General features: G+C 41.5%; 1 protein-coding gene across 4 annotated transcripts in view; it reads right to left on the reverse strand.

The window, feature by feature from the left end:
- The window catches only part of ANKRD13B (ankyrin repeat domain 13B), a 132,689-nt gene that overhangs the window by 13,201 nt on the left and 107,360 nt on the right, over nt 1–12,128 (reverse strand). For all 4 annotated transcript variants that reach the window (XM_075263769.1, XM_075263768.1, XM_075263766.1 and 1 more), the window contains exons 5-9: nt 9,437–9,580; nt 9,160–9,349; nt 7,268–7,334; nt 5,687–5,768; nt 1,196–1,260 (exon numbers count right to left, since the gene is read on the reverse strand). In XM_075263769.1, the coding sequence (XP_075119870.1) occupies nt 1,196–1,260; nt 5,687–5,768; nt 7,268–7,334; nt 9,160–9,349; nt 9,437–9,580 (548 nt within the window). The remainder of the gene's footprint in view (nt 1–1,195; nt 1,261–5,686; nt 5,769–7,267; nt 7,335–9,159; nt 9,350–9,436; nt 9,581–12,128) is intronic.

Here is a 12,128-nt window from a genome sequence, read left to right on the forward strand (position 1 = left end):
CATGTGAACCTGGCCTTAGAGTCTATTCACATCACATTTTTTATATCCATTTTTTGCATCCATTATATACAGATATGTTGAACAGATTTAAAGAAAGTGATGTCAATGGAGCCTTAAAAAACAAAGAACAGCAGAATGTAACAGCAGCAATTATTTGAGGGCCTTTTATAATCCCCCTCCTATCTTAATAGACCAACATGAAGAAAGTAACTGTCTCTCAGGATGAGAACCACTAGTGTAGTGGATGGGACTTGAACAAATCCCATCCCACAATTCTGAAAAAAGCTGCAGTGCAAAGTGCCTTATGCTATGGGGTTTGAACCCACATAGGTTATTTTCTTGCTGTAGGTTTTGCACAGTCTTTAAACTTTGCAAAGGATGAAACCTAGGGCAGGGGTGAACCTACCTTCGTCGCCGCCCGAGGTGGACGACAGAAAGCCGCCCCCACCCCCGGGAGGAGGGGGCAGAGCGAAGGGGGCATGGCAGAGCAGCGTTAGCAGGCAGGGAGAGGACCTGCTCTCTGCCTGAGCGTGAGGGGAGTCTCCAGCGGCCTCCCCAATCCACCGCTCGGTGACGCTAAGTCAGTCCAGGACAGCTTGTCCTGGACTGGCTTAGGTAAGCAAAAATGCCCCGGGGCCGTGGCATAGCGCCACCTGAAGCGGTCGCTTCAGGTTGCCTCATGGGAGGTGCGGCACTGACCTAGGGGTAAGACCTGTAGAAAGTCTGACAGATTTCAGCTGCTTATTGCTGCAGAAACGTCCATTGTGGGATATCTGGTGTGGACATCCCAGTGACAATCCAAAACATATGACCCCAGCCTTATAAAGATTTGGCAACAGACTTTACCTAAACGGCAGAAATGTTATTTTTGCACAATATTTTCTCTTGTTCGCTACGAGAGAGACAACTGGCTGCTTGTTCTGCTGCTACCCATCAAAGTACCTGTAAACTCTGGAGTAATGTCTCTATCTTCATCTAAGATAATTTTAGGTCTTCAGGATACATTTATTGATAACCATCAGACAGAAGGCGGGTATGAGCACATTCTGCCTCACAGCCTATTGATTTGCACTAAATCCTTATTTCGCAAAGACAGCTAATACAATCCTTGGAAGTATAGTCACATAGCGGAGGCAGGAAAGTGACAGCTCAGGCCCTGCTATCAGGGCTGTAACAATCACACCGTAATACTCACCCCATTGTTTGGTCCTACATGCTGCTCAGCTATCCCCAGGAATGACTGCAAAGGCGTCTTACTACCTGGAAGGAAAATTGAGAAATAATAATACAAATGGGGATGAACCTGATCATTTTCCTCCCAATGACTGTGACTAAAACACAGTCTTTATGCTTTCCTGTACAAAGTAACATCTTTATTTCATAGGGATTATGAGGATTCTCATACTATACTGTATTATATGTTGTGCCACCACCAAGCCCGTAAAAAAATAAAATGTATAGGTTTTCCCCCTACAACTCAAACTTATTCTACATCCCCTACAGAAAATATGTTAACTTGTATTTTCATGAATGTCCACCTATGTATGATGTACTGTATGTAGGAAGGGGTTAGCCACTTTCCTAAAAAAAAAAAACCGTCAGCAACACCCACAGCTGTGGAGTTGGAGTTGGGACTATTTTTGGATAAAGTCGAGAGTGACAAAAGTTACCAACTCTGACTTCAAAGTATAACGATTCTTCAAAATTATGTTATAGAATTATTAATATTGTATAATTAACTAGATACATTGTTTGTTCCATATTTACTTTCATAGGAATTCAATCACTACATTTTAATACCTCGGTCAGACCATGGCTATCAGACAATTTTAAGGGGGCCAGAGTCAGAGCAGGAGTTGGTGTCCGGCTATAGAAAAGTAGAGTTTGGCCCACCGTCTCCTGAGAGGTTATGGCATAAGAAACTGTAAACCTGATCAGGACTTAGCCAGCACTATGAAGCTATGTAGCAATGTAAGCAAACTGCGGCATCCATGGCTGCCTCCTCTATTGCCCCTACGTTGTAAGCATTCCGTGTAGGAGCTGATACAGGACATGGCTGCCTCCTCTATTGCCCCTACGTTGTAAGCATTCCGTGTAGGAGCTGATACAGGACATGGCTGCCTCCTCTATTGCCCCTACGTTGTAAGCGTTCCGTGTAGGAGCTGATACAGGACATGGCTGCATCCTCAAATGTGCTTGTGCGGGCGCAGCACAGCCGTCATACTGAAAGTCCATGGGTGCCACAGTTTGCTTACACCATTGCCCATGGTGCTGGGTGGCTTCACAGTGCACGTTACCATTTTTATGCCGTTACCTCTCAATATATAGAGATTCCGTTTTTGGGGGGAGAAAGTGGACATACCTTTAACTAGTTATATTCTATTTTACATTTTCAATTATTTAGTGTAATAATTTGCTAGTTTCTTTCTGTGCTTTATTTTATGCTTCTACAATATATAAAGCAGCTGCATTTCCTACAGTCTCTCCTATTATATCCTATTATTATTGACTCTTCTATTACATCTATTACCTGAATAATTTCCTGCACAAAAATACATTTCCAGCAGTTATTCTCCAAGGCATTGGCAAAGGGAATTGAGAAAGGTTGCCATGATGAGCGTCCTCCTATATCTGTCTGGAGAATACTAGTGCTATAAGTGATGAGAGTGCTGGATGGGGAAAGAAGTGGTGAATTAGATTTTTCCTGTTCTACTCTATTATCTGATTTGATCCCACTTATAAAGGAAATTAGGATGGGACATATTAGAGGATATCAGGAATGGCAGATGTAAGCCTTCAATTTACCGTATATACTCGAGTATAAGCCGAATTTTAAGCACAGTTTTTGTGCTGAAAAAGCCCCCCTCGGCCTATACTCGAGTCAAGCAAAAAAAAAAAAAATAAATTATTATTATTATTTATTTTTTTTTTGGGGGGGGGGGGGGGAATCTATGACCAACTGCAATAGTAATGTATAGAATCTCCCATAAAATAGTAGGGGGGGGAAAAGAAGCTTTAAAAAATATAATAAAAAAATAAAATGAATAAAAGTTCTAAATCCCTCCTTTCCCTAGAATACATATAAAAGTAGAAAATGACTGTGAAACACCTACACATGAGGTATGCCTGTGTCTGACAGTGCCCGGTCTACTGAATATAGGGGATCTGTAGTGGTCCTGTTCCATCGGGAAGGGGTTAATAGGAGCACTGCAGATACCCTATATTCAGCCAGGCTGAATTCCACGTGGGGGAAAAAATACCCAGTCCTCAAGCTCAGGGAAGGGGCAGACAGACAACCAAAACACCCCCTCCCCTTTCGCAGCACCCAGCAACTACTGCACCCAAAAACCATTTTAATTTTTGAAATTTTCCAGTAGCTACTGCATTTTCCCTCTAGGCTTATACTCGAGTCAATAAATTTTCCCAGTTTTTTGTTGTAAAATTAGGGGCCTCGGCTTATATTCGCATCGGCTTATACTCAAGTATATACGGTAGTTTTGCAATATGATAGGCTCTTGGATGGTGCTGATTCTCCTTGTGGAGATCTGGTATTACAGAAACAGTTTCCTTCCTTTTGTAGGCGAGCTGTCTTTCATAATATGATAGGGATATTCTTTCACATCCACATTATATGAATGCAGTACCAATGCACAGCCTGCAGGTGTCACCACTGCTGTCTACAACGTGGGCTGCAGCCGTGGAATACCATGATAGGTATCCATTTATTATATTCTTATATAGTACCAAGGATTCACTAGAGCTGTACCAGGAGTGTCAAGGGTCACTCATATAAACCATAAGAAAAATGGGATTATTTTATATACCTCCAACAATTCACTAGTGCTGTACCAAAAATGTCAAAGGTCATTCAAAATAAATCATGAGAAAAATGGGATTATTATCTTATTAAAAAACTACAAAAATTCAGTATTACTGTACCGAGAAGGTCTAGGGTTACTCAAAATAAACCATAAGACCCCATGAATACGACGGAGTGTGCAACCGATGTGAGGCCAAGCTTGCAGAGGAATAAACTCGGATGACACTTGGAATGACGTCCAATTCATTTACATCTAAGGGGGCTTTGGCTCCATTCTGTTCCAACAGAATGAACTGGAAGCCCCCATAGACATGATTGCCCTAAGATGACACTCAGACGACCCTCAAAGTGTAATCCAAGAGCATCCTGCTGCAAACGTAGAAGGAAGCATGGCGGTTCCAGGGGGAATTTCTGAAGGTTATATAAAGAAGATGTCCTGTGTGAGTAGAAGAACCAGAGCAGCTCACAGTAACCCGTCCTAATATCACAGATATCATTGGAGGGATCTGACCTATGGCTGGCTTAGGTTGGGTGGTCACACTGGTAAAACCTTTCTGATATGTTCATTTTGGACTTTTACTGCTTGAGTCAGTGCAACTAAGCAATACCTAACCTGTTTCCATATTTTTATGAACCGGTGACAAATTCTTTTATAGCCACCCGTTATGATTGGTATAGGTTTGACCACTGGAACCCCCAAAAACCATATATCTATAATGTTTCAAACTTTTGGGGGAAATATGGATGATCTATCTAAAGGATAGGTAATCAATATCAGAACGGTGGGAGTCCGACATCAATCACCCCACTAATTAGCTATTCTCAGCATCTGATACACAGAGAATGGAGCAGGAAGCAGACAGCGCTGTTCTCTGCTTAGTGGTGGAACTGAGTCACTGCAGCTTAAGTGCAAGTGAATAGGAGCTGATCTGCAGTACCTGTTTTGATCACTACACAGAGAACAGCGCTGTCTTCTTCCTGCTCTATTCTCTGTATATTTGATGCTGAGTTGTAGAGATCCCAACAGATCTGAGATTTATTACCTACGCTTAGGATAGGTCATCAATATTTTTTGCCCAGAAAACCTCTTTAAGACTGGCCATAGTGCTGTTAGTGATGTCTCTAAGTACACACATTTCTAGTATCACGCCTTTATTCTAGTTTCAAGAACCTGGTTTATACATGATAAAAATAAACTGTACAAAACTTTACCAATACTGAATTTCCACTTAGTTTGGTGGCCGCAGATCACTGGGGATTCACAATAGTCAGGGGTTAGACCCTATTCACAAGACAATATTGGCTTTATGTTCAGACCATCCACCGGGGAAGGCTTTCAAAGTAAGGGTGCATGCACACTGAGTAACGCCGGGCGTGTATGAGAGCCGTACATGCCGGCATTACAGCAGACTGCCGAACACTTCCCATTCACTTCAATGGGAGCGCTCGTAACAGCGGCATTTACGAGCGCTCCCATTGAAGTGAATGGGAAGTGTTCGGCAGCCCTGCTGTAACGCCGGCGTGTACGGCTCTCATACACGCCCGGCGTTACGTAGTGTGCATGCACCCTAAGGTCTGCATGAAGACTTGATGTCTGGAACTGTATACCATGCACAGGCTACCATTGTAGAAAATAGAAACCGTATAGGAAAGCTCAGCAGGCTACATGTTCTTATAGACTACAAAAAAAGACATACTGTTGTATAACCGACTGGTGAATGCCAAAATTACACTTTTTTGACATCCATTGGGTTCATAGGAGTCTAGGGACTGGTTCAGATTATGTGTCAGGCGTATCCTAGCAAATACGCCAAACATGCCGAAAAAGCTTTAGAAATACCGCAGTAGTTGAGGATTTGGCATTACCTTTGCTCTTTCCCTTGTGCTGGTCTGATAAATGTTCTGTGCGGGTTCTAGTGATTAATTCTACATTGGAAGCCCCATATACCTGAGAAGAGAATTACAGAGGTATAATACAATACATGCATATTTATTCATGTTAGATATGCCATTCCTTTATGATTAGGTGGGGACCTCTACTGAGAACTATTCCAGATCTCAACTGGATTACTGTTGTGGACCCTCCAATGGTTTTACCTGCTCAGCATTGCCTCAGTAGTTTTTGCAGGAAAATGCAGCATAGCCCCTACCATGCTGACGTTCTAGGCACAGCCGGGGGACTGTGAGCTCTGCTGTGCGAGAAAAAACTTGGCAGGGGCTGCAGCATTAACCAGTCACTTCCTTCTCAGAACCCTCAACAATAAAAGACACTTATTGTCACCCTGATTCACTCTCACCTTTACTACTGTAACTCCTTACTAATCGGTCTTCCCCTCACTAAACTCTCCCCTCTACAATCTATTCTGAATGCTGCGGCCAGGCTGATCTATCAGTCTAGACGCTACAGCGATGCCTCTGGTCTGTGCCAGTCACTACATTGGCTGCCTATTCATTATAGAATACAATATAAACTTATCACCCTCATCCACAAGGCTCTCCATAATGCCGCACCTCCCTACATTTCCTCCCTCATCTCTGTCTACCGCCCAACCTGTGCTCTCCATTCACTCAATGACCTAACACTTAGAACCTCCCACGCTCATATACAAGACTTCTCCCAAGCTGCACCACTTCTCTGGAATGCTCTATCCTGGACAATCAGATTAACTCCCAATTTCTACACCTTCAAGCGCAAACTAAAAGACTCATCTTTTCATACAGGCCTATCACAATTCCTAATGTAAATCCTATCGCAGTTAGAATCCCTAAAATGAACTCTCCTCTTGTTATGTTCCAGCATTACCCCACATGATATGATTCTGACTATGAATTATATGTCCAGGCACCATCTGCAGACTAAAGGACACTGACTAGTGACGGCTCATACAGTTTTATTTATGTGCAATGAAATTAATCTCTATCACATAAACGTCTGGACCACTGTATAAGCAATGCTACCTCCTTTGCCGCCTTTGCTACCTCTTGTGTCATGCCCTCTACCTCTTAGATTGTAAGCTCTTATGATCAAGGCCCCATTGTGTGAATTGACTTATTACTCTGTATTGTATCTTTCTGTCTGTACCTGATCCCTAAAATTTGTAAAGTGCTGCGGAATATGTTGGCACTATAGAAATAAAATATATAATGCCATATCCTAGCCAAATGCCATTGCTCTATATAAGATTGGATGGCAGTTTTGGCTTTCGGGGCCTATAGTTGGACCTTTCCGACTATATTACTATACTATACTATATTACTATACTATTACTATATTATTAATATTCTGAGTACATCTAACCAGCTAAGGGGTTCTAATGTGCAGCTGATCCCGAATTTCTAGTATATTAGTGGGGTAAATTTTGGGGTGTTATTGTAACTTCTCCTATCTAACTTCCCCTCTCGTCTGCTCCTCCTTATCTAGTTTAGTGTTGGGGCTATGCTTCTAACCTTTGCCTCATAGCCGTTGATAACCTCCGTTTTCTCACTTCTCCAGCCGAGGATTCCTGATTTGTTTCTGTGAAAGGAAATAAAGGAAACGTAAATGTGTTTCTTAAAATCATAATCCAGAGCTGTATCTATAAAGTAACAGAAGCAACGTGTAATATCACAAAAATGCAGTTGTTATATTGAGTGCCACAGAGTATGTTATCAGACAACTCCAGACCATGGTGAAGATTCAATACATAAAAGTGTCACTCCGGCACTGAAGTCACGCCAACCTGGGCTGCCTGACTACTGATAAAGCTCGGAACGGAAACAACTAGCTTAGCTTCAACACTCCAAGTACAACAGCACTTCTTGGAAACTTTACTTTAAGCTGGCCTCTATTCTTTACTACTTGAACTGAACAACCTCTTTCTACCTTGAGACGTTTACCAGATGCTTAAAGAAAAGCTCCACCCTTAGAGTTACGTCAATAATATATTAGGGTATTGCAAAAATAGCCGTTCTCCAATAATATAACCTTATTATTAGCACCAACATCTCTAGTCATGGCTGGCTTCCAAATGTAAACCCATCTGTAAAATAGAAGCTGTGTGTAACAGTTGGAATTCTTAGATGTGAGTTCACCTCCGAACATCAGTTTATGGTTTATTTATAGAATTAATATTCATAAAGCCTTGAATAATAGAAATTTACTACCAGTGTTTCTCTGATCCTGAGATATAGCCTGGATTGGGGTCTATTCACACGTTCAGGATTTGGTTCAGGTTCTGCGCCTATTCATATCCACGAACACATTGAATGCAAATGAATCAGCAATTTTTAGGGTATGTGCCCAGATGACTAAGACTGAGGCCACATTTGCAAATTTTGCTGTGGTTGTTTTAGCCAAAGCCAGGAGTGGATTTTGAAGAAGAGAGACTGAATGGGGCTAACCCTTGTGCGCCGGATGTCTTGTCATACCTGGCAGAAATGGATATGCCAACACGTATCAACAAACTATCATGGTCGAAACCTGCATTCACAGTTATACAAGCTGCAGAGCTGAAATCTCCCAGTACTCTTTGCTGCTCAGTGTCCGGCATAACATAACTTAAATTTTGGATTCAATGAGGTTGTTACCGTGTGCCTGACAATTATGGACTGTTTTCTAGAGCATCCATCAGTGTTGTGAATGTAGAACTGGTATTTAATATATGGTGAAACTTAAGATTTATAGAAAACTCTGTTTAATGTCCCTGGTATCTCAAAAATCTTAGCAGAAAGGAATTTATAACAAACTTTGTAATGTACAGAAACTGCTGTAGTGTGAAATCTTATCGCAGAAGACAACAACAAACAATATAATGTCCTTGAAAAATGTTTTTCCAGTGCAGAGGGGAGGGAGAGGTGTAAACAGGAAGTGCAGGAGATAAGAGGAGAAAGACAAGTCTTAGTCTACAGCTGGAGCTGAATAGGAACCTTCTATCACAACCAAAGTACAGTATAGGCCAAGACCTCTCTACATATGTCTGGAATAATGCGGAAGCTACTTCGGAGTGAGAGAGAGTTACAGAGCAGGTTCTCCATCTAGATTCTTTATTAGTCTCCATCCACCAGCTCAGAGAGAACTGCAAACTACAGATTGAGGATGAAGAGGGGCAAAAAACTACAGAAGTTAAGTCATATAATGACCAGAAATATTGTTATTCCTCGTGTATACACATAAAAAACAGCTTATTCTGAAGAGTAAAATGAAATGACAGATACACTTGAAATAATAACCTATATAAAAGAATACCTATATGTACACTGCAGACTGGCATTCAAGGGTGAGCACATTAAGTTGCATTACATAACACAATACCTTTCCTTCACGTTATAACTTATACTGGACCCTCGTTCTTCTCACCTACCTCTCAAAGGCAATGTTCTTGGTATCTAACTGAGTAGTGACCACAGGGGCTGTCAGGCGACTCATGGCCTGTTCCTCAGTGGGCTGCACAGCAGCCAGCAGAACTTCATGGTCCTGGGAACCTAAAGTCAGAGTTTCAGAGAAGACAACTCTTCTGTCATGATCGATTTCCATGACCACGGCGCTGGTGTCTGTGGATGTATAGTTAGGTCTACAATTATAAAGAGCATAACAGATGCCATAGTATCCTAGACATATAAGATCTGAAGGTTCCTCACCTTGTCCCCTAAAGATAAAACTACGGTTCCCTCGTTGCCAAGTCATGTGATCAAACCCAAGTAGTGTTGTGTCGACACGCAGGTTCTGCCCACTTTTCCAAACCTTATATGTGTCACTAGGGCAGATCTTGGACACCAAGGGCACTACGGAAACAGAAAAAAAAGAGTAAAGTGGTGGATGGTTTCCAGTATTCTGAAAGTTATTCCTCTAGAATCTGTCATGTATACTGGAAGCCGAGCCAGCGACAAACAGTTTTAAGAACGTTTAAGTTCTGATGACTCCTTTGATGCAGAAAATTCATTCATCTGCTAAGCCGATAAAGGAAAGCTGCATCTTTATGGCGTATTCATGGAGGTGCCGTGTGTGTCCTTTGTAGAGATGCTGAATCCTAGTGAAGATTACCATGCTATTTTTGAACAGCAGAATAGTTTTACAACTTCCCAATTGAAGAGAGCGAATCGCTGTCTGACTTTTATGGAGAACCATATGGATGAGATGTAATGCAGAGACTGCAACTGTGTGTGTATGGACAGACAATCTGCAAGTCCTCATAGAGTACTATTACGCGCTTACATCTCCATGGCACATAGTAACAGAATTGACTATGTTACATGCTCATTGTTCATTCATGTAAGATTCGTCTGTCTCACTATACAAATAGCACATATGCGACCTATAAGGTAGTTACGCTAGTTGGCGTATTTTGTGGAAAGGTGGCATTTCTAGGAATAGCTACTGTACTGTAGAACAGAAGCAACAAGCTGTAGACAGCGGAGCCACTGGAAGGATGAAAATGTGTTTTATTATAAATATACTGTATAATGATGACACGTAGACATCACAAATACGGAGATAACAGATCTGCTTCATAACACTGCATTGCAACATTGCATAAACTATTCATTTTACAATGTCCTGTGACGTGAATATTCACTAGTGAGGATGGAAATGACCGCACAAGGAGACTTCATGTCTATGGATGCTATCAGGGGCTTACTCCAGGGTCGTACTTATGTAGCCATCTTATAGGGATGTGACTTTGGCATCTATTGCAATTACTTGTACCAGTCTCTCTTGTCTCACTTCTCATTGTGTGGCTCCCTATGGCATACACTTATATCTGGTTATAATGTCCTATGTGTAGGACCAGTACAGCCCAGTGGTAGATAATACCAGATATGTAATATATAGACCTTTCAGGATTAACATGTTATGGACTGTACTTTCTAACATGCAGTAGCTTTGATCATCAGTTTTTCTTTATGTATGTCCATAGATCTCTTGAATTGGATATTAGGCATGTTTTCCGTATACGGGATTTATATTCTTGGGTGTCCATTACATATAATATAGAAGTAAGAGACAAGTTTGCATGGAACAGATACAGAACAAGGAAGTAAGCAGGAGACTAAGTAAGCATTGGTGACTAAAGACCCAATGGGGTCAGGAAGGTGGTGGACACTTGCTGTTTATCTCCATAAAGTGTGGATGATTCTAAGGTTAAGGATTCGCTGATCACTTTTCCTCTACTGCCTATGTGTCCATTATATAATCTTGTATCATACCTTGTGACAAATGTGCTTCATATGGACACCATAGATAACATGGATATAGTTGTCTATGGTGTCCCGCACAGTCTAATGGAAACTGAGATGTCTATACTTATGTGCCAGCCATTAACCCATTAACTACCATGATCCCCAATAGCGGATTGAGTACTTTAACCTGCCTACAAACGCCATCTGTCACTGAGGAATAGAAACAGGACATTCACATGCTCCAGCAGGATGTTGCCCGTGATAGGAAACCTAAACTGATCATGTGCATGCATTGACGTGCGCACACAAGGTCATTTTCATGTTGCAGTTCCTGTATTATTGAAACAAAAAAGGCAGTTAATGGGTTAATGATTGGCCACGCATTTCTACCAATATGTCCATGTATTCCTTGGGCTACTTATACAGATGTAGCAGAGTTAACCTGAACTTCTGCAATTGGTTAAACCGATGCGGTCTGATATCTTATCACAGAAGACAACAAAACACAATGTCAAGTAATTAAAAAAACATTTTCCAATGATTTTTCATTGTCTTTTGTTCTTCTGTGATAAGATATCAGGTTACAGCAATTTAACTAAATGCACAAGTTCAGGTTAACCCTGCTACATGTGTATATAGATTTCCCATGAACATATTGGATGATTTGTCCCTCTTAAATGTGAATATTCTACACGCTTTGTCTATGTTCATGTACCGCATTGTCTGGTTGTACTGGTGCACAAAATGTTGCTTCCTGGACGTCAATAAATCTTACTTACATGGAATTATTCTTGAGACCTGTCTCTACTCTTTGACTGGTATCCAAGTGATCTTTAGCAAACTGATCAACAGAATTATTTCATGTCACCCCAAATACTCAGACACTGGGGCTTCTGAGATTCCCATCTATGTTCCTCGCTGGTATAGATCATTTACACCAGAAAGGTGATGTAAACGATATATCTGGCAGGGGTAATGGCCTCGCCCCTCTTTTCAGCGAGAGGCTTAACTTGAAGATAGTGAGCCCCAATACAAAATATACAATGGGGACCCCACTTTGCTTGTGCTACCTATAATACTGTTGTGCGTCCACAAACTCTCTGCTCATTAGGTGGTCGTGTACATGGCTATACACCTTGAACACCAGGTGGTG

This window comes from Leptodactylus fuscus, chromosome 2 (assembly GCF_031893055.1).
Source record: "Leptodactylus fuscus isolate aLepFus1 chromosome 2, aLepFus1.hap2, whole genome shotgun sequence".
Classification (NCBI taxonomy): Eukaryota; Metazoa; Chordata; class Amphibia; order Anura; family Leptodactylidae; genus Leptodactylus; species Leptodactylus fuscus.